Here is a 22,720-nt window from a genome sequence, read left to right as displayed (position 1 = left end):
GAAACCCACTATGCAGAAAGTTCTGAATTACGGAAAGGCCATCGCCCATAGACTCCATCTTATCTGAATAATGCAAAATTTTAAAAATGATTTCCTTTTTCTCTGTAATAATAAAACAGTAGCTTGTGCTTAATCCCAACTAAGATATAATTAATCCTTATTGGAAGCAAAACCAGCCTATTAGATTTATTTAACTTTTTAAATTATTTTCTAGTTGACTTAAGGTATGAAGATCCAAATTAGGGAAAGCTCCATTATCTGGAAAACCTCATGTCCCGAGCATTGTGGATATAAGGCACCATACCTGTACTATTCTACAAACTCACTCAAATGTGTGCAGGCTGGATGTGTTCTATTATTGACCAGTTCTACTGCAATCGTTTACTGGTGTGCCAAACATTGGATCCAATTCCAAACTATGAATCGAAAATATACAGGATACTGAAAATACATAGGTTTTTTTTTTTAAATCGATTTTTTAAAGTTTTCAATAAATTATTTTAACTTAACATCATTCATATTTACAAAACATATATACTGATGTGCCTATCAAAAGAAAAGGCTCATTATGTGAAGACTAGACCAGGACAGGAAAAGCACTGGTGCCTTAGACAGGAAAGTAAATAAATGGTTCCTACCCCAAATCAACACTGATCTGCCACTAAAACTGACTTCTTATGTAAATTATACTCTATTCAATTCCATGCCACCCCATGCTTCTGTCCTGGGATTCGAACCTGTGCAGTAAAGTTACATTTTGAAATTTTCCCTACAAGTTCCAGTTTTACTCTAATACATATACACACAGCCCAGGCCAGCTGCAACTGCAAGAGATCCCTGGTACAAGGAAAAAGATAGCAGCATGGTGCTAAACAAAATAGCATTCCAGGAGGGTGCATTTCTGAGCAAAGAGGAGTGCCAGGGTCTGAAGTGATTATAATAACTGGGGAATCCGTAGAAAATTGGTATAACCCCCCCATGAATAGTCCTTTCCTGTCCTTTAATAAAATAATAATAATAATGATGATTTAAAGGGCAACTTGCTCCATACGAGGTGACAGTTAAAAAACATACACATAATTCCAAGTTAGTCCATAGTAAGGCTAATAGCATTTTTAGTTTGAATTAGATAATGTTATTTAATGTCTTGCTACTGTCTGAGGGCTGCCATATTATAGCTTTCATCAAGCCACAGGACTTCATCATACTTTCATCACCACACATAAGGGTTGTTTGTAACCAAAAACAATATGTCATTTTGTAAATAGTAGGGTAGTAGTGCTGAACAAAATTTATTATGTTGAAATACATTTCTCTTCTTGCAAGTGAGTGCAAACATCACTGTCTGTTCTTCCTCCCTGGACAGAATAACAGCCATTATGGCAAGGACTCTAGAAACAGAATACAAATAATAGCAATATCTCACAAAATGTAAAGAAAACCCAATGTTCCACTCTTCAGTAGGTTTGTTTGCATTTTATACCTCAATAGGACATTGTCCCACTAACTTATTTTTATTCTTTTCCCCATTGTTTCCCAAAGTCTGATTATATTCATGTTGCAGGAATTTCTCTTGTGTTGGCAAAAGTGTTTCTAACTTTGGTTGCCGGAAGGCAAGCAGACAAGAGTATGAGGGTATTACAGATGATTTCGTTAAGCAATCAGAATTTCATAAAAATTATGAAAAGAGAAATCCACATGACCTTTTTTTATCTTAAAGGAGACATTGACCACACCCATCTAATGTTGTAGGCCACTGTTTCAATGTTATATTATTGTCCCAAAATATGGTGCTGGTTTTACTTTAGGATAAAAATGTAAATTATCTTTAAAAATGCCTCCATTATTGGAGCTCCCTATAGGGCCCTACTGAGCTTATTCTGTTGGATGGATGAGTTTGATTAGCAAATATATATCATTCTCATTGGGTCTGCAAGCCTAAGAGCCCACACTGCACACACTGAGGGGTAATGGGGGCCCGGCCATGCCACATTTACTTGATTAGCCGGGCCCCCCATCTTTCTAAGAGCTGCTGACTTCGGGAAGGCATGGACGTTTAAGGGGCCCTGGCCACCTATTTTCTTATAATGCGGGGGGGGGGGCCTGGCCACCAATTTTTTTTTCTCATGTGGGGTCCTAGGCACCAATATTTTTTAATAATAATAACCAATTCTAGCATGCTTTAATTCCTTGAAGGTCCAATTAATAGTAAAGCAAGGACACAACCGAAAGCTGACCATGAATTCTTTTGGAGGCATAACAAATCTCATAGCCAGAATAACCAAAGGTGGGAGGCAACTTGTGGGAGACCACAAACATCTCCAGATGGAATCTTCATTTTCATTGTTAGGACTGATGAGTCTGCAAGAGACATCACACTGCACATATTTCATGCAGGAAAGCTGTTCTCTAAACTTTGGCTCCCCACAAACCCAGCTACAACCAGTAAGTGCTTGCATTGTTTTATGTCTAGGCATCTGTCCAGTTTGTACCATTATTCTTAGCTAGGCGCTTTATTTGCTGGGGCACTTACCTTTATTTTATGATGTGTCCCAGAGATCCGTTTTTATGGTTCTCTTAAACTGCACCTCTTCTGTAGCCATAATATAATTTTGGTTTTATCGAAGCTCTTTATATGCAAAAAGGAAATGAACAAGAGTTAGAAATGTACATGTCTTTAAAAAAAGAAACAGGCATAGGGTATTGGTAGCCTAACTATTAAGCACCACCAACATAGGATTGTTTATTGAACATTTAGGGGCAGATTCACTAAGGGTCGAATTTCGAAGTTAAAAATACTTCGAAATTCGACCCTCGAATTGAAATCCTTCGACTTCGAATATCGAAGTCGAAGGATTTAGCGCTAATCCTTCGATCGCACAATCGAAGGATTTTTCGTTCGATCGAACGATTAAATCGTTCCAAACGAACGATTCGAACGATTTTAATTCAACGATCGAAGGAAAATCCTTCGATCAAAAAAAGATTAGCAAACCTATGGGGACCTTCCCCATAGGCTAACATTGACTTCGGTAGGTTTTACCTGCCGAAGTAGGGGGTCGAAGTTTTTTTTAAAGGGGAAGTACTTCGACTATTGAATGGTCGAATAGTCGAACGATTTTTCGTTCGATTCGTTCGATTTCGTTCGAATTCGAACGAATTTAACCAATTCGATGGTCGAAGTACCAAAAAAATACTTCGAAATTCGAAGTATTTTTCATTCGAATCCTTCACTCGAGCTTAGTGAATCAGCCCCTGAATGTCCATAGAAATTCCAAATGCTGGTAACTATGTTATACAATGTACAGTCACAGAATTACCTATTTAATGTATGGTATTGCGTGACAGATTCTGCTGGGTGAAACCATCTGTAATGTTTTTAATGCCACAGTGTTTTATTTTGAGATGCGCACAGTTGTAGCTTTACAGAAGCTGCAGAGACGTAAGCTGAGTGAATTGAAATAAATGCAGAAAGTTAAGCACTGACATCTTTTGCACTAGCAGTAAATAACATTTATTTAATACCTGATTTGTCTACCTAGATTTTGATCTTTTGGCCATGGGGCCAATGATCAAATCATAATAGGTTCATCGAGAGAGGACTGCATCTATCTGCCGATGCTGTCCCCACCCAGTAGGATAAATCTGCTCCATAGATATATGGTAAATTTTTGACCAGATATCTATTGGCAAGGCCGTTGGGGAGAAGCCATACACAGACAGATTTGCAGGGTAAGACTGGGCCAGCGGGACATCAGGAAACAACCTGGTGGGCCCAGACATCATGGGACCTGCTGACCCAATTCCTCACCCAGCACCCTGGAAAACCTTCCCCATCTCCTCCTTTAATCACAGTGACGGAGGAAGAAAGTAAAACTTTGAAAGCGAGGGGAGGGGGGAACCAGGGGATGTGGGGGTGGTCTGCACAGCTCGGTGGGCCCCTGACACCCCAGTCCGATGCTGCAAATTTGCTGCCAACTCTGTCAGTTTAAATTTTTCCATGAATGGCCAGCTTAAATGGTTAAATCACTGCACTGATTGTGAGCCCTTACAGAATTTAAGACAGAAAAGGTGTGGTGTGAAGTAATGGGAGTTGCAAGTACTGCTGGGGGCCACTCCACAATTCTATATCTGATATCTGTTTCAGTGCCACTCAATACAAGCACCTGCACTTATGCTACTGCCAAGAATTTGTTCCACTGGCCATACCATGCACTAAAGTTTATTACTGATTTTGGCTCTTAGCAAAGACAAGATAACAGGACAGTATTTATGTGGTTACAGTAACATGGGCAGAATTTTCTGCTGCCAGTAACCCATAGAGCTTACCACTTTAGCTTCATGGGAGTAGTTCAGTAGGAGCTGCAGAGCCGCAGATAAATCGGCTCTTTCTTTAAATATAATATGGACTTTTGTCTGAGACCACTCCTGCCTATTTCTGAACAGGCTTTCTTAATTATGTGCAGGAATCTGAGGTTACGCTTAAAAGCAGCCCATCATTTGTGGGTTGAAGCTTCTGGAAATAATTCTTGTTAGACAGTGATGTTCTGGGCTGGAAATTTTATTTTCTGTTTATTTATTAGCAGTCATTTGGAGAGTGTGAATCACTTTAACTGTTGAATTCCTGTAAAAGCATTGCCACAAGACTCTGTTGCAGAGAAAGCCTATCAAAGCTAAGATCACATATAGGGGAAAGTCCACTGTAAGATTCACTATTGTGAAGATGAGAGTTTCATTCTGCTCAGACCCTGACATTTTTATCTTCCACCTGGTAAAGTACTTCCTTACTGGGATCATGTGTTCAAATACTGACCTGGACAGTTGCAAATCAATTAATGAATTAAATCAGTGATCCTCAACCAGTGGTTCATGAGCAACATGTTGAACACCAAACCCTTGGATCTTGCCCCCCCAGTGGCCTTAAAGCAGATGCATCTTTTTGAATTACTTGCTTGTAGGCAAGCATTAGTTGCACAAAAACCATATGTACTGCCAAACAGAGTTGCCTGTAGACCAGCAGTCCACATAGGAGCTACCAATATCCAATTACACCTCATATCTGGCATCCCCAGGAACTTTTGCCATGCGTATGTTGCTCTCCAACTTCTTTTAAATTTGAATGTGGCTGACAGGGGCACATTAACTGGTTCTAAGTATATGTGGGATCACTGAATACATGGTGGTACAGCTCCCAGGAGGAAAGTGTCAATTTGTGTCTGTATGTTATCCACCCACTTAGACTGTAAGCTCTAAGGGGCAGGGACCTCCATCCTAAAGTCTCTCTAACCACATGGCACCTAAGCTCTGTGTAATTATATATATATGTATTGTATTGTATTTATTATGTCTTGTCCTCCCTGTGGGTACTTTTATATATTGAACAGCACTGTAGGTCCTCACAGTGCCTTTTCGCCTTGATAAAGCTATTAAGCGATCACGCGTTGGCGAGTCGCTATCTTCCTTTATTTTAAAATGTATCTCTTTGGGTTACTACGAGTGGTTTGGGTCATCCATTGTTGCTACTGTCTATCTTATATCTTGCAATACTCTTCCTTACATTCTAAGGGGCCGATGATTTGTGGCTTTTTAGGTATAGCATAGTCTTCCTACAAGATCAGAGATAAGAATTGGCCTGGTAATTGATCTGGGAATTGATTGGGTTTATCTGAAATAGTTGATGAGTTAAAAGACCGGCACTGACTGCACTTTAATTTAAGTATTGCTATTACTACTTGTATAGTAGTGAAGTAATTTACTACTAGATGTAAAATTAGGTGTTACCAACGGGGTACTTTTCTATTCTAATTTTTTTAAGTACTGCCCTTCTGACGGTGGTCAGCCCCTGGTGGTAACCAGGGATCTTTTTTTCTTTTCTCTGTGGTAAAAGAGTTCCTCCTTTTTTTATTTTTCTCCTTTTTTATAACCTAAATCCCTATTAGACTGTGTCCCTACACTACAGGCCAGTCTTGCCTGAGGGAGAGCTACCCCCTTGCTATCCCTCCTAGTTGGAGCACAGGCTGCTCTTGCTCACTAGTTCTATCTGCCTCACTTTCCTTGAAAGTGTTGGTATAAAGAGAACTACCCTGTCCTGAATACACCTCATTTGTGGGCTCCTATTGTGAGAATAGGACCTCTGTGTTGGATCAGGATGAATGTTTGAAAATGGTTTATTTAAATGATTCCTCATATGCAGGGCTTGCTTTGCCTTTAAATGAAGGTTAGTTACACCCATTGCTCAGTTGCACATTGAAGCCCGCAGCTGTATTTAAATCAGTTGTTGCTTTTTTTAAAATAAGTCACTTGCCAAGCAGAATACTTTTTCCCTAGTCAAATCATCGTTTAGCAAATTCCAGTTTTTTAAAGTGGAATTTGGGGACACCCTGTTAGGTACAGTGTGTGAAACGTACTGATCAAAATTTGACTTAGGCCACGGCCACTCTTTTTGGCCACTCCCATGTAACTACACCCACATGTTTTATTACAAAAAGACTAAAGAATATATATAGCAGTATAAATGCAGTGTCAGCGTCCTGTTTAATTCCTCTACTCACATACTCATGATACTTAACGCAAAACCACGAATAGTCGCCATTAATTTAAATGGAAAGGACATCCTATCCTCAATCAACCCAATCCATTAATAAATTCAAAAATAAATAAAAAAAAAAAAAATATATATATATATATAAATATATATATTTCATATACCAAATAAAGAATTTAGTATGGTCATGTGTGATTGAAGGAATCAATAAATAATTCAATTAAATGGATGATGAGTAATGCCAGTATTTATGGGGAAAGGTAAGAGGTGAAAAATTACAGAATGGGAAATATGGAATGTGGGCAATGTATTATGATCTGGATATATATTGGACACATGGGTGGTTGAGGTTAAACCCATGCAGCTGCAATAGAGCAGGTACACTCAGAAGTCAATATAGAGGATGCAAACAGACCAAATATTAATATATCAACCCTTAATATTCAGCACATATGTCTATAGCTGGATCTTGCATACATACCAACTGTTATTTGCATAATAATTCGAAACAACTCGTCTAGGATGCAAGATGCCTTAGTTGTTTGAAGGTATACAGATGAAAGTGTTAAATTTGGGACATTTACAACCTGGTCTGCAGCTCCTTTGTGACCCTCCCATTTCTATTTTACATCAGCATTCAGCAATTGTCACTGTGTAGAGGTTAAACCTGAATGGTACACCAGTATTTATTTATGGAAAAAAAAAGGCTTAAATGTTCACAGTCTAGACTTGCAGGCAGACAGATATTGATTTTTTTCCTATCAGGCTGTAGGCGAGACATACAAAAGAACAAGCTGTATTGAATCGAATGGAAATGCATATTACAAAATAATCTGTCGCGTGCTGGTCACTTATGAGTCCAGCACAGGTGAATGTTTTTGGTAAAGGTACAATGTGGTAGAAAAATATGTTACATAATACTGTATTTACATGACATGAACACTTTAACCCTAAACCTATGCTCATGGAGAACTTGGTGTGACAATAAGGCATTACGTTTCACATTAAGTTTAGTTGAATGAACGTCCCTGGTCTGGTTGTGCACAGAGGGGGAGAGTGGGTCGAAAGCCTTGCCCTCTTGTTCCAGTTCGCTCTCCAGACACTGACAGGATTTAGCATAAAAAAAAAATCCAAATCAACAAAACTAGTACCAGTGTGCAGCATTTACTTTAAGCCATTGTCTGACACTAAAAAAACTAGCTACTTTGCATGACATATTGATTTATTTAGTTATTACTAGCTACTGAGGAATTCTACTGCATACCTGTATTAAAATGATTCATCAATCAGGACCTACTGAGCCCCTGGCCCTGCTTTCTCTGTCTCTTTACAGAGACATAGCAGGGTCCTACCTGCCTTTAGTATTGTATTTGCCTTTAGTGTGTTGTTTAAATTGGACATTATTGAATTAGAAAAGGTCCAGAGAAGGGCAACTAATCTAATAAAAGGTATGGAAAGTCTCAGTTATTAGGAAAGACTGGCCAAGTATAGGGTTGTTCACACTGGAGAAGATATGGTAACTGTATAAATATATAAGGGGGTCATATAATAATCTCTCTAATGCTTTATTTACCATTAGGTCTTTCCAGCTGACACAAGGTCACCCATTCTAATTAGAAGAAAGGAGGTTCCATCGAAATATTTAGAAAAACATTTTTACAGTGAGAGCTGTGAAGATGTGGAATTCTCTCCCTGAATCAGTTGTACAGGCTGATACATTAGATAGCTTTAAGAAGGGGTTGGATGGCTTTTTAGCAAGTGATGGAATACAGGGTTATGGAAGATAGCTCATAGTACAAGTTGATCCAGGGACTGGTCCGATTGCCATCTTGGAGTAAGGAAGGATTTTTTTTCTCCTTTGAGGCAAATTAGAGAGGCTTTAGAAGGGTTTATTTTGCCTTCCTCTGGATCTACTAGCAGTTAGGCAGGTTACATTTAGACATACTCTACAAGGTTGATGAACATCTGTCTTTTTTCAACCTAATTTACTATGATACTTCTATGTTACTATGTAAAGGGCAGCCAAGTAAGGTATACTACCTGTGGCAAGCACATTAAAAGCAAGTACTTTCCTTACATATATATCCATATATTTTCTATACATATATCACTCATTGTGCTCTTGAATTCAAGCTCATAGTCATTGTAGTTCTTTCATTAAAGTATAAACAAACACAGCGGATAACAGTATGGCACGTGTTTGTAGACGGTATTATGTCCGTGCTCCTCCCAGGTGAGGCACCACGTGCACTTTGAGAAGCCAAGCAACTGGAAGCTGCTACATTTCTCTGATACTTTCATTAATAGTCATCTTTGCACAGGTTAGTGAGCTGCTCATTGCTTATATTCATCATATGTATTCCATTAATATCTGGGTGTTTTAAGGGATTATGGTGAAGCTATATTGGTAACTGATGTAGCAATTGCAATTCTCATGACTGCTCCTTGCTTTCCAATGTACAGCAACAATAGCTACATCTACCTTCCCCTTTTCCTTCTGGCTCCTCTATGATTAACATCTCTTTTTATACCAAGTTGCAGTTCTGTGTGCCCCTGTGTGCATTGTGGAAGACCATTGTACAGGACAGAATGCTGACTGGGTGCACAGTGGGGACATTTAGTGGCCTATTGCATATTGAATAAAATATCGTATAGCATCTAGTTTGTATATATTGAGTGATAGTTTATGTTTTACATATTGCCATTGTATTTGCTTATGAAAATATTATAAGATGAATGTTTAATAAGATTTCTACGGAGCCCTACCCTAACTTCTGCAAAGCAGTTACTGACTATATAGATTCTGCCTTGCCTTGTCTCCACCAATGTTTTCTTACTGCTTTCACGTCAACCTGCATGCCTTCCAATGGACCAGGATATTCTGATATTATTAACTTGCTATGGGTCTTTTATAAACAAAAATGCTGCATATTAAATTTGTGTCTGAGAAAGGTAAGAAGGGCATATATTAGGGTTAATCTCCAGCTCCAGCAGCAAGGAAATTGCATTTAAACTATAGCAGTAATGACTCAGGACAAACCTTGTCTATATCATATTTGCCAGACTGCCTTTCATCCTTGCTTTGTCTTTTAAAGCATAAAATAAATGGCAATGAACTAAACTCTTCAGAGACAGTTGTTAATGGTGTATCAGATCTATACAATCTTTAGAGAGCTCTGGCAGAAAGTGCATTCGTCTGTAAGATAAGTTTATTATCCTGAAGCGAAGTACTTAGTACAAGCATTACCGGAGCAATGATTTCAGTGGTGCTATTATTCACTGTGCACTCACTGTTACTGTCTATTTATTCTGTCTGTATAAATTCTCTCTGTATACACTCTCCCAACTACTGCAAACAGCACATGCAACTTCATATAGCTGAGTGTACAACTGATGACCCTAAATATTAAATGCAACAAGGGGGTCTCATTTGTAAAATCTGTTTTTTTGAGTCAACTCGCCACATGTTTTACCCAAAATGCAACATTCTTGCAGAACTCCAGTGCAGTCATGGGCACTAAAACGTGCGTGCAATGCACCTATAGAGGCACAAACTGGCATCTGTTCAGGTAAATGACATTTAAGTTGCAGCACACAGTATATCTATATATATATATTTGTGTTGGAATGGCATCACTTCTGCCATGCACCATTAATAACCATTGCTAGTAATTTATTCTGTGCAAGTAAATATTTTTCATAGGCTGATACCTTCCTGGTACACAGCTGTAATTTGCAGAGGCTGTATGGGAGGAGTGGCAATAGTTTAGTTTCACTCTCCCTTCCAGAACAGAGAAAATAATCTCAATCATGAACAATAAGCTTCTCACTTCCCATTAAAAAATACCTCCTATTAACATTTTCTTCTGCAGTCTGCAAGATTCAATGTCCAATGTGCACATCATTCTGTAGTATAAACTTGTTGCATGACAATGTAATGGCACAAGTTGTTAAGGAGCCAACCAGAAAAAAAATGGTATACTGGATCTAGTGATCTCTAATGACCGAGAAGTAATTGAACCCCTGGGTAATAGTGACCATAATGTGATCTCATTTAGTGTATGGTGCAAAAAACAAATTTACATTGAGGCAACAAAAACCCTGAATTTCAGAAAAGCAAATTTTAGCTCTTTATGGGCTGCCCTTCAGAGAATATATTGGTGCATTATGTTGTCTGATAAAAACACAGAACAGAAATGGTTGTCATTTAAACTGATATTAAATCGTTACTCAATTTATTCCATTAAATGTAGAAGCATTAAGAATCACCCTATGTGGCTGAATATAGAAGTAAAGAAGAGAAAGGCATTTAAAAACTACAAGTCTGTGGGGACAGAAGCTGCATTTAATGAATCTAAGCACACAAAGTTTTTTTAAATATATTAAAAGATAAGGGTTGAGAGTAGGGATGCACCGAATCCAGGATTCGGCCTTTTTCAGCAGGATTTGGATTCGGCCGAATCCTTCTGCCCAGCCGAACTGAATCCTAATTTGCATATGCAAATTAGGGGCGGGGAGGGAAATCGCGTGACTTTTTGGGCACAAAACAAGGAAGTAAAAAATGTTTCCCCTTCCCACCCCTAATTAGCATATGCAAATTAGGGTTCGGATCCGGTTCGGTATTCGGCTCGAATCTTTTGCGAAGGATTCGGGGGTTCGGCTGAATCCAAAATAGTGGATTCGGTGCATCCCTAGTTGAGAGTGTGGCTCCTTTAAATAATGGTACCAATATAGTTGTAACTGATACTGAAAAGACAAATGCGCTAAATCAGTTCAATATACACAATAGAGGAGTCAGAGTTCCAAGACCCACCAAGTCAGTGGCTGACTCAGAATGTGGTTCATAATGCTTTACTATAAAATTAATGTGAAGGCACTAGGGCCAGATGTAATACATGCTTGAGTACTAAGAGAGCTTAGTTTAGTATTAGACCAGCCTCTATTTCTGATTTTCTCAGACTCTCTTTCATCTGGTATGGTACCTATGGATTGGAGGAAAGCTGATGTCATTCCTGTATTTAAAAAAGGATTACAAACTCAGCCTGGTAATTATAGGCCAGTAAATTTGACATCTGTGGTGGGCAAATTATTTGAAGGCTTGTTAAGGGATCACATTCAAAATGTTGTCCTAGTGAATGGCATTATGAGCAGCAATCAGCATGGCTTTATGAGGGTAGGTCATGTCAGAAGCTGAAGTTGATATAGTGGTGGACAGAGAAAATGGGGGTTGATTCTTTTGGGAAAAGCACATGGTTTTGTAAATGAGCCCTAAAATGTTTGCTTTTCACTTAGGTACATTTCCCTAAACTGTAACTGAGGGGCTGCCAGACATGTCTCTGACCGGAGCGTTTAAAGATATCAACAAATCTCCAGGGCTGATCATCTGGAGAATTGAGGTAAAAACACAGCGGTTTTGCTAAATATAAACATTCGAGCAGTACAACAACTGGTCAACCACTGGTCAGGTCACATTGAGCAGTTTATTACTGATAAGATGTACTTTTCACAATGACCAGAACAACCCAAAAAACAATGGAATTTGACTTGATGGGATTTTGTCTCTTTGCCTTTTGTAGAGAACATAAATTTGCAAAACTAGCTGGTAGGGCTAAACCACAAGAAGGACTTATAACTGGTTAAATATAGGGTACAGCATAAATCAAAATAGCTCAGTTTCCAAAATACTCAATCCACCAGGGGTATAAAGAGAAAGTTATAATCTGATAATGCACAATTCACAGCAGATAAAATGTTAAAAAAGTGATTTTACTCAGGCTTTAGTTAAAATTACACTTAATGGTTGTTTCATATAAAGAACCCTAGGGATCCTTTACACAAGCTGGTAGTTATAAAAAAAGACTTTGGCCACATTTAGCCCCTGGATCTTCAGATGGACAGCCCTGCAGGTACTCATTTCCCACAAAACCTTGTAAAAGTCCAAGGTTTACCCAATTGACAGTACTTTTGACTGCAGTACATAGTGGGCCCCTTTAAGTCACTGGCTCAGGAGCACAATGCATCTTCTTCTTCTATCTTGTTATTCAAAATATATATTGTATTTGAGGTAGCTGGTCCAAAATAAAGCAACAGTCGGTGGAAACAATCAATGAGGAATAATTGCCTGACTCTCTTGGAGGTTAAGTGCTTTTAGCTTTCTTACCAATGCAAAGGAATTTTCCAGCATCTAATACAAGTTAAATATCATGCAGGTGGAAATATGATCCATGTACAGTTACTTTTAGAGGACAATTTATCAAATATCTAATTTTTGAGTTTGTTTCTAATCACTCCCTTAGGGTTTTTAGTTGTGAGTTGGGCCAGGAATTTTTGACAGCTGCAGAACTTTTAAAGGGGTGACTCACCTTTTACTTTTAGTATGTTAAAAAATGGCCAATTCTAAGCAACTTTTAAATTAAGCTTGATTATTTTTAGTTTTTTAATTATTTGCCCTTTTCTTCTTACTCTTTCCAGCTTTCAAATGGGGGTCACTGACCCCATCTAAATACAGATGCTCTGGAAAGATACAAATGTTTAATTATGACTACTTTCTATTGCTCATCTTTCTATGCAGGCCCCCTCCTATTCATATTCCACTCTCCAATTCAAATTAGCGCAAGGTAATTTGGACCCTAGCAAACAGACTGCTGAAATTGCAAACTGGGGAGCTGCTCAATAAAAAACTAATTAAAATAAAAAATCACAAATAATTAAAAAATGAAAACAATTGCAAAATATCACTCTCTACATCATATTAAAAGTTAGTTTAAAGGCGAACAACCTCATTTAAAGAAAATAAATAAAAGCATCATCCATTCCTGAGCAGGATTTTTCCATAACTTTGACTTGGCTGATGTGTTTTGTTTGCAGCCTCAGGTATTATGCAATTACTGATGGGCAATTTTAAGATTTTGCTTTGTCATTCTCTGTCTAGAAAATGGACTTAGTTCTGGTGCCACAGAAAGCTCATGGGAATTTCTATGAAGGTGACTGCTACCTCTTGCTCCATGTAAGTATCTCGATATGGCACAGAAGGGGTAGCGACAGTGGGAAATGGAAAATTTATGGTCTGTGTTGAGCCACCATACTGATTTTTAAATATGGGGGAATAAAATCCTTATACCCTAGTAAAAGCAAAGAGTGAAACACAGGGTCAGAAGGAATACTATATATATATATATATATATATATATATATATATATATATATATATATATATATATATATATATATATATATATATTGTATAACAAAGGGCTAGGCTGAAATGATGTACTGTAGATATGATGTAACTCATTCCCAACACCTTATATATAATATATAAATCTTAACTTTTCTTACTTCTGTCCTTCCAAACCCATGTCTCTAACTATCAGACAAAGAAATCTGGTAGTTGCTTTGTATATGATATTCACTATTGGATTGGAAAAGAGTCTTCTCAGGATGAGCAGAGCTCAGTGGCCATATACACGGTACAGCTGGATGATTACCTTGGTGGCAGCCCCGTGCAGCACCGGGAGGTTCAAGGCTTTGAGTCTGACTCCTTTAAAGGTTACTTCAAACAGGGCATTATGTAAGTATAGCAATGCATGGGGGATTTTCTGTAAATCATGGAAAGTCAGGTCTAGACTTGGAGTCAAAATAGGCCCTGAAACTTCAAGTACACAGAGGCGCACACAGACCCTGACCAGCCCACTAAATAGTGACTGTCTATGACATTCTACACCAACCCACAGATTGCCAGTCCGGGCCAACATGGAATAAGCAGATTTTTAGGTGATTTCTTTCAGGAGTGAGCTTCTAATTAAAGGTGTAAAACTATCTATTAGAAAGTGTGCTTATACTAACAAGATATTTAAATGTGTTAATGACAGTGCAGTTCTGGACTTGGCAGGTGCGGATTTCCCCAGAGGGCGCCCGTAGTCCAGTGTCCTCCGGCGCAAGATTGTGCGCATTGCGCATATTTTGTTAGTGGAGCGCTAAGCGCCTATCGCTTAGTGCTCCGGGATTGAGACACTTAACCCTGCGGTTGGGCGGCATGCCACCCCTTAATTTTTGCCGCCCTAGGCCCGGGACTATGCGGCCTCTCCGCAAATCCGGCCTGGATTTAGGACTAATGGAATGCACAGTTGCATGTATTGTGAGCTGATGTTTCCATGTGGCTCATCAGCAGGACCTTTATCAGTAATCATGGGGCCCCATAGTACTCATTTAGCCTTGCCTGGTTTTCCTAATTTTGAAAAACTGGTAGGCAGTTTTGACTTGGACAGCCCTTGATATGCCCCCTCCACTCCCAAATTATGCCAAAATGCCACCCACAATCCACCCAAACACCACCCATTTCTTCTTAAGCCTTGCCCCTTTTGTGCACTAAGAATCACCCTACATCAGTGCTAAAAACTACTACTAATGAAAAAAGCACCGAAGAGCAAAACTTTCCATTGCCGTAGACTGAGCGTCAACCAGAAAAGGAAAATTATATTTTAGTGAGATTGTGTGTATTAATCGAGATGAGATTAAATTGTAGCAAAAACCGTAATCACAATTTGCAATTTTCCATTCATTTTTATACAGTGCAAAAATCACAAATGGAACAAAATTAGGGGGAAAACTTAAAGCTGAATATGCACTTCTGACTAATTTTTATTCTATATATATTTATATTTAGTCTTCATTTTTTTTTAAATGATGAAAAAAATCATATTTTCTTTTGCCATTTACACAAATTGATGCAAAAACTTGACCTTAAATATTAATACCTCTGCCCCTTAGTGCAGTGTTTTAGAAATGATTTAACCGCAGCTCTTCTTCCTTGACAATGGTACTGTCACCTTCTGTTTGTAGTTACAAAAAAGGGGGTGTTACATCTGGAATGAAACACGTGGAAACAAATATATATGATGTGAAGAGGCTCCTACATGTTAAAGGCAAGAGGAATGTGTCAGCCACAGAGGTATATCCACTCATCAATAGCGGGCTAAGTGCAGAATGTAAGCAAATCTCTTTTGGAGTGCAGAGACCTGTGCCTGCTCCAATGAATACATTGCTGTCTGCATTTAGCAGGGGTTTATTCATAAAGGGTTGGAGGCATACAAGCATTCCACTCCTGATCATACATGTCATTTCAACTAGCAAGTTCAGGAGAGGCAGAAGCCGTAAGTCACAACAAGGGTTTGTCCTTAACCACCTGCCCTGTAGAAACCAGTTAGGACAGGGCTGATCTGTGTTCTGCCCTGGATTTTTAATTTGAAATGAGATGCAGAGCACAGCCAGGCTCAAGGAAAAAATCCTCCCTGAAAAACCGCTAATTGGCATCCTCTTTGTAAACGACCCCTATACCATAAACTGAAATCTTAGAAATGAGTAGAAAATGATAATGAACTAAACCTGTGTGCCTGTTATAAAAGCTGTATTTGCTCTGTGAACTACCTCACAGTCATTTGCTGCAATCCCTTATTAGCCTTGGGCTCTCAGAATTAAGCTGGCCATAGACGCAAAGATCTGATCGTACGAATCGAGGATTCGTACGATTTTCGAACCGTGTGTGGAGAGTCCCGACATTTTTCGTTTGGTCGATCGGACAGGTTAGAAAATTTCTGTCGGCTGCCGATAATATCTCTGTGTGTATTGCCGATCGTACGATTTTCAGAGGGAGACTGTCACTAGCTTTGGTTGGACATAGATATCGTACGATTGCTGTCAGGGGCAGAACATTGGCTGATCTGTTCTTTAACTAATCTGACTGGTAAGACTTTGATCTGAATGGTTAGTGGCGGGTCGGGAGATGGGAAAGTCCGATCGTACGATGATTCTATGATCTATGGCCAGCTTAAGTTCAGCAAGCCAAGACACTGGTCTGATTTACTTCAGCTGGCCATAGACGTGCAGATTTTACCCTTGTATCCGGGGAATGCTCGGACCTAGTAACCTTCTGACCTGCCACTTACCTAAGTAGTAAAAGAACAAATCAGACAATGTTCTGCCCGTGATAGCAATTGTATGAAAGTTACGTCCGACAAATAGTAGTGACAGTCAATCACTGATATAGTCAGATATGCAATACATGCAGAGATATTATCATTAGCCGACAAAAATCTTTTAATCTGTCCAATTGACTAAACGACCCATTGCCATGTCTGAAATTCATACGAAACTTTGATTTGTACGACTATATCTATGTGTCTATGGCCAACTTAAGTGGTATCGAACATTACTGTGTTTATATTGACTGTTTGAAGTGAGGGCTTTTAGGGATTTCCAATACTTATTTCTTAAAGCCATCCCCCAATAAGAGATGCAGGTTATTGATGTGCTTCACTTTCTGCAGGTTGAATTGAGCTGGCTCAGCTTCAACAGTGGAGATGTATTTTTGCTGGATCTTGGCAGAACTCTTATCCAGTGGAACGGTGCTGAAAGCAATACAGCAGAGAGAATGAAGGTATAATTTCTGTAGTACATGGCAGACTTCTTAACAGTGTGAATTTGTTGAATAGATTAGTAATTGTTGTTTTTTTTTGGTTCAAGCCATCGGCTTTTGTTCAGGGCTTTCCTTAGCTTATAAAATATTTACAGAAAAAAACTGATATTTCAATATATAGGACAAACATTCTAATCTCACTAAGGAAGAAAGAATTTTGTGTATACAGATTCCCCTAGGAACCCCCCCTGACTTGGATGGATACTGTTCTCAAGCTAGTCATTATCAACTTGACCTTGAGGAAGAACCATCTAATGGTTATAAGTTCTTATGTCGTACTCTGTGAGTTTTAAGATGAGTTATTGGAATGCCCCTCATGCTATTCTAAATGATTGTCTGGAGGAAGTAATAAATGCTTTGAGAAAGCGGCACATCTAAAGATGTCTAAGTCAGATAAATTCACTGCTAATTATTTAAAAAAAAAAATACATTTCCTTGGTTTCTTCTGTCTAGGGAATGTTACTGGCGAAAGACATTCGTGATAGGGAGAGAGGAGGGAGGATGGATATTAAAATCATTGAGGGTGATCAGGAAGAAGCTTCCCCGGAGTTAATGTACCTTCTTGTAAAAACGCTTGGTGAGAGGACTCAAAACATCGGACCAGGAGCACCTGATGAAGTTGCAGATCAAAAACAAAAAGCCAACATTATGTTGTACCAGTAAGTATAATCTATATTTGCAGTGATAAAAATGAGATATCAAGACAGATGGGTGGGGCTTGGCTTTATCCATGGTGTCATCATAATGGTCCACAGTAATAGGCCGACCAGAAGCCCATGGAATCTGAGGGTCGGGGATGTTCAGACCAACATCCACACAAAGTTCTTGACCTTCTAATGCCCCACTTATGCCTGGATGCCCTCCTTTTTATATACTCATACCAGTATGCCCCACCCACTTCCTTGACATCACAGTGGGTTGGGACAGGTGTGGGTATATAAAATTGAGCGTGCAGCGGGTTTAGGTTGGGTGCTGGTTCTCTAAGGTAAGGTTAGGGTTGGGTGTGGGTTCTCTATGGTCAGATTAGGGTATGGGTTGAGTTTTCTCAACCTGCACATCACTAGTGCACAGTGACAGAACTAGATGTCATTGGGCCCTGTAATGTTTTGGTAGCCGAGGATGAGTAGAGTATAACAGTGCTTTATTATTCCCCCTTTAGTCTGAAAGCATTTGGGCAAATGTAATAAACAGCAACAATTAAAGAGTATGCATCTTAAAGCAATGTTATGCATTATTCACATCACATAGTCCTTGGTCCATGCAGGTAGTTTTCTGATTCTCTCAGTATGCCTTATATGTTCACTTTCTTCAGGTCTATTCAGGAGTAGGACAATTTCCTTTATCAAACGGAGCTTCTCCAAAGCCATTCCTAATAGAAGCAAGACGACTTGCATTCTATATGCGTCCACCAGACAGTTCATATGTGTATGGTCCTTGCTGGCATCTCACTTTAAGTGGTGTAGTAATTTTAGATTGTCCTTGTTTCAGTATTCCTGGTTTCTTAATTCTGACTAAAGATCCAGGCTGAAAGTGCACTTCTCTTGCACCACGTTTTCTGTCTGTATAAGCCTTGCATTTGGCTTGGTGACGTTTGACAATGTCAACAGTAGACAATTTTGTAGGCACAGTATTTTGTGGAAGTTTGATGCCTGCAACATGTAACTTAATGCGCATCTGTCTGCCATGTAATAATTCAGCTGGAGATAATTGGGTTGTTGCATGGTGCGTTGCTCTGTAGTTATGTAGGAACTCTGTTCCCAGTAAGATTTGCTGTCTGTAGTGCTTTTTTGAGACTTCTGTTGAATCGCTCAGTTTCTCCATTTGCTTGTGGGTAATACACTGAAGATTTCCCGATGCACAATATTCCTCTCTCTCAGAAAGAATTCATGAGACAAACTGTGATCCATTGTCTGATATTAACTCCTTTGGATTACCTTCTCTGCTGAAGACAGAAATGTTATTACTGTAGCTGATGTTATATGAGAAACAAATACAATTTCAGGCCATTTACTGTAATAGTCTATCAAGGTTATAGCAAATTTATAGTCTACAGGAGCATCTGTAAAAGAACCCACAATATCAATAGCAAGTTTGTCCCTTGCTGAATCAGGGAATGGTACTGGCTAAAGTGGTGGTGTATGTGTGATAGCTGTTTTGTTATGATTCTGACAAGTAACACAAGAATGAATAGCAGTTACCACATCTGCATCTATTGCTGGCCACCAGTATAGTTTTCGTAGTCTTTGTTTTCTATGTACAATTTCTTGATGAATCTCATGTGCAAGTTATATGAGCTTTTCTCGCAAGGTCTCTAGTACCAGTAAGCGGTGAGGTCCATGGACAACATAGCCATCTACTAAGGACAGTTCATATCTAATCCTGTAGTAAGGTTGAAGATCATGACTGAGTTTCGTCTCGTATTGCATTTTGTAGTTGAAATTCAGTAGCCTTGCTGACCATCTAGCTATACGCATTCCAGCTCTTCCTAGCCCCTTTATTGTAAGCAGTGTAGTTAGGGCTATGATCAGCGCATAAGGTAAATTCTCTATAGGTCAGTTCTCCATTTTTCTGTTGCCCAAACATATGCTAGAGCATCTTTTTCAAGAGTTGAATACTTACGCTCTGCCTCTGTAAGTGTCCTGGATGCAAATGCAACAGTTTTCTCTGTATGATTAGCATGGATCTGTGTGAGAACTGCACCAACGCCATAGTCTGAAGCTTCTGTAGTAACCATAGTGGGTAGTGCAGGATCAAATAAAGCTAGCGCTGGACTGTTCACAATTAGTTGTTTTACTATTTCAAAGCTATGTTGAGCAGACTCTGACCACACAAGACTTAAAGTTCCACGTAGTAGTGCTTTAAAGGGGAAGGAAACCTAGTCGGCGCAAACCCCACACGCCCCCTCCCGTTTGTTGCCCCCCCTCCCCGCTGGGCAAATGCCCCTAACTTGTTACTTACCCTTCTGCGCAGGTCCAGTCCAGGGAGTTCACAGACGACATCTTCTTCCACGCGATCTTCTTCCTGCTGTGAACGGCGTTTTGGCGCATGCGCAGTAGGATCATTTCGCTGGTACGGATCTACTGCGCATGCGCTAAAAGTCACGTGCATGCGCAGTAGATCGTACCGGCGAAATGATCCTACTGCGCCGTTCAAAGCAGGAAGAAGATTGCGTGGAAGAAGATGTCGCCTGTGAACTCCCTGGACTGGACCAGCGCAGAAGGGTAAGTAACAAGTTAGGGGCATTTGCCCAGCGGGACAGGTAGGCAAGGGGGGAGGAGGGAGGGTGGGCAACAAACGGGAGGGGGGGTGGGGGGTTTGCGCCGACTAGGTTTCCTTCCCCTTTAAGTGGCTCCACAACTGAAGCATAGTTGGGAATAAAATTAGAATACCATGAAGTAAGACCCAAGAAAGCTCTTAAGGTCTGGAAATCAGATGGAGTAGATGCTTCTGTAACAGCGTTAACATGGTCAGGCAGTAATCCATTTGTGAAATATATGACCCAGAAATGACAGCAGTTTGTCTGAAGTGGCATTTGGAAAGCTTCAGTTTCAGTCCTGCAGAATCAATGCATTTCAGAACATTTTTTAGGTACTTGTCATGAAGATCCATAGTTGGAGCATGGACAATTATATCATCCAAGTAGCATTGTACACCAAGTATGCCATGGAGTATAGAAGAGTATAGAAGACATCAGTCTTTGAAAACAACTCAGTGCTGAAGCCAGTCCATAAGGTACACGCTTGAACCGAAACAAACCATCATGGGTGATAAATGCAGTGAGGTCTCTGCTTTCCTCCTGCAGTAATACTTGATGATAAGCACTTTGAAGATCCAGGGTAGAAAAGAATTTTGCTCCTCGGAGTTCTGAAAATATTTCCTCTATGTGTGGCAAGGGATGATTAAACACATCACATAATAACACATAATTGAATACCTTCAGTTTTCTTCATTGTTACAACAATTGGTGAAACCCATTCAAAGGATTCTGATTTTTCAACCACATTTTGTTCTACCTGTTTCTTTAGTGCCTGTGAGACAGTCTCCCTTATAGAGTAGGGCAATCACCTCAATTTCTGGCCTTCTGGTTTTACATCTGGTCTCAACTTAACTTTGTATACAAAGTTCTTTGCACAGCCCAGTGAAGTGTTGCTTTTTTTTCAGACACTGGCTGTGTGGCAGGCACTGGTGCTGTAGTAACGAGACTATCAACTAATTGTAGGTTTAATGCAGCAAAGAGATCTCTTCCAAGTATAGCAGTACCCTTATTCACAATGTAAAAGTCACATTTTGCAGTATTTGATTCAAATTGTACAGTCACTGGCAATCAACCAAGCACAGGGATTGGATCATTTAAGTAACTGACCAGTTTCAGGGCAGGTGCAACAAGCGGATCTTTTGCAAACTATTTCAAGAAAATATCCTTTGGTAGTATAGAAACAGCTGAATTTGTATCAAGCATCAGGTTAATGGAGTATCCCTTGTCAGCAGAAGCAGTATTGACACTGAAATGTGCATATAAACTTGTCTGGAATTAATGTATCAGCTTTATCCACACTTAATATCATAACATTTGAAGCAGTGACTTCATGAACATCTATAGCAGAACTACGGCAGATCTTAGCAAAATGTCCTACCTTTTTGAAATTTGTGGCACCGTACAGCTTTTGCAGGACATGTAGCTTAGTTTGCAGTGTGTTGAAGCACAGTGGAAGCGGTATTTTTTATTTGTATTTGCTGCACAGTTTTGCAGTGTATGTGAATCCCTTTCCTTAGCACTCTATTTTGCCTGTGACTGTGCATTATTAGGCCACATTGCTGGATTCACAGTCTGTACATTCTCAGCAGTTCCCTGACTGAGAGTTTTAGCCTCTGCCACTGCTGTTTTAGTTTGGCTAGCAACTGTAATAGCCTTTGCAAGGGTTAAATACTGCTCTATGAGCAGTCTCTCTCTAATGCGAGGTGAGTTTGTTTTTTCCACTATTTGGTCTATTAGCATTTCATCTGTTAGATTCCCAAAGTCACAGGTAACAACCAGCTCTCTCAAAGCTGCTACAAATTGTTCTGTGGATTCGCCATTAGGTTGTCCACGTTGGCGGAATTTATATCTTTCAGCCACCACATTTACTCTTGGCACGAAAAAATTCTTTATAGCAGTAAGATCAGTTTCATAAGTATCATCAGCTAATGGTAATGTATAGAATATACACTGTCCCTCTGCTCCCTGGCAGTGAATAAGTAAAGCACGCTTTCTAGCAGCAGAAATCTCCCCTTGTTATGTTTTGGTAGCCTAGGATGAGTAGAACATAAGAGTGCTTTATTAGCAGGTTCATGCAGCCATTACACTTCAACAGTTTAAATATGCAATGTAATAAATAATGAAATGCAGGGCTTTTGAGAATGTTCATTTTGTTCACACTGTTTATTACATATTGCATATTACATATTGTATGAATGTAGCACATACCATTTCTAACATTTCTTCTAAAATGTTCACTTTCAAGCTTAATGACTTAACCACCTGTTAGATAAAGGTAAGCGTGGTAGGGTAGGATCAGGAAGGGCGTCTCAGGGTGCAGAAATGCAGTTAACAAAGGAATCCAAGCCTATGTCAGCAGGATATAGGAAGTGCTGACTTGCATCCTGGGCATTTTCATATTACACTTAATTTTCTGCTTATTAGGGTGTGGTACCATGAATGCAGC

The 22,720-nt window shown here is 39.4% G+C and overlaps 1 protein-coding gene and 1 long non-coding RNA gene across 4 annotated transcripts in view; one reads left to right on the top strand and one right to left on the bottom strand.

Moving 5' to 3' along the window:
- The window catches only part of LOC108708996 (advillin-like), a 44,636-nt gene that overhangs the window by 1,540 nt on the left and 20,376 nt on the right, over nt 1-22,720 (top strand). Inside the window, exons 1-7 of one of the 3 annotated variants that reach the window (XM_041584439.1) lie at nt 2,343-2,445; nt 11,837-11,940; nt 13,476-13,550; nt 13,918-14,114; nt 15,386-15,494; nt 16,869-16,979; nt 17,472-17,677. In XM_041584439.1, the coding sequence (XP_041440373.1) occupies nt 11,875-11,940; nt 13,476-13,550; nt 13,918-14,114; nt 15,386-15,494; nt 16,869-16,979; nt 17,472-17,677 (764 nt within the window). In that variant the 5' untranslated portion in view covers nt 2,343-2,445; nt 11,837-11,874. Of the gene's footprint in view, nt 1-2,342; nt 2,446-8,778; nt 8,866-11,836; nt 11,941-13,475; nt 13,551-13,917; nt 14,115-15,385; nt 15,495-16,868; nt 16,980-17,471; nt 17,678-22,720 lie in introns of those variants that run through there. The other 2 variants (XM_041584440.1, XM_041584441.1) reach the window with 2 other exon arrangements.
- LOC121400687 lies at nt 1,180-7,107 on the bottom strand. Its single transcript, XR_005965914.1, has 3 exons — nt 7,026-7,107; nt 2,534-2,629; nt 1,180-1,391 (listed from the first exon to the last, which is right to left on the bottom strand). It is a non-coding gene; the product is annotated as an uncharacterized LOC121400687 (long non-coding RNA).

The sequence above is a fragment of the Xenopus laevis genome, chromosome 2S, assembly GCF_017654675.1.
Source record: "Xenopus laevis strain J_2021 chromosome 2S, Xenopus_laevis_v10.1, whole genome shotgun sequence".
NCBI classification, from domain to species: Eukaryota; Metazoa; Chordata; class Amphibia; order Anura; family Pipidae; genus Xenopus; species Xenopus laevis.
Note: the sequence above shows the minus strand (reverse complement) of the source record. Positions and strands in the feature narration are given on the sequence as shown.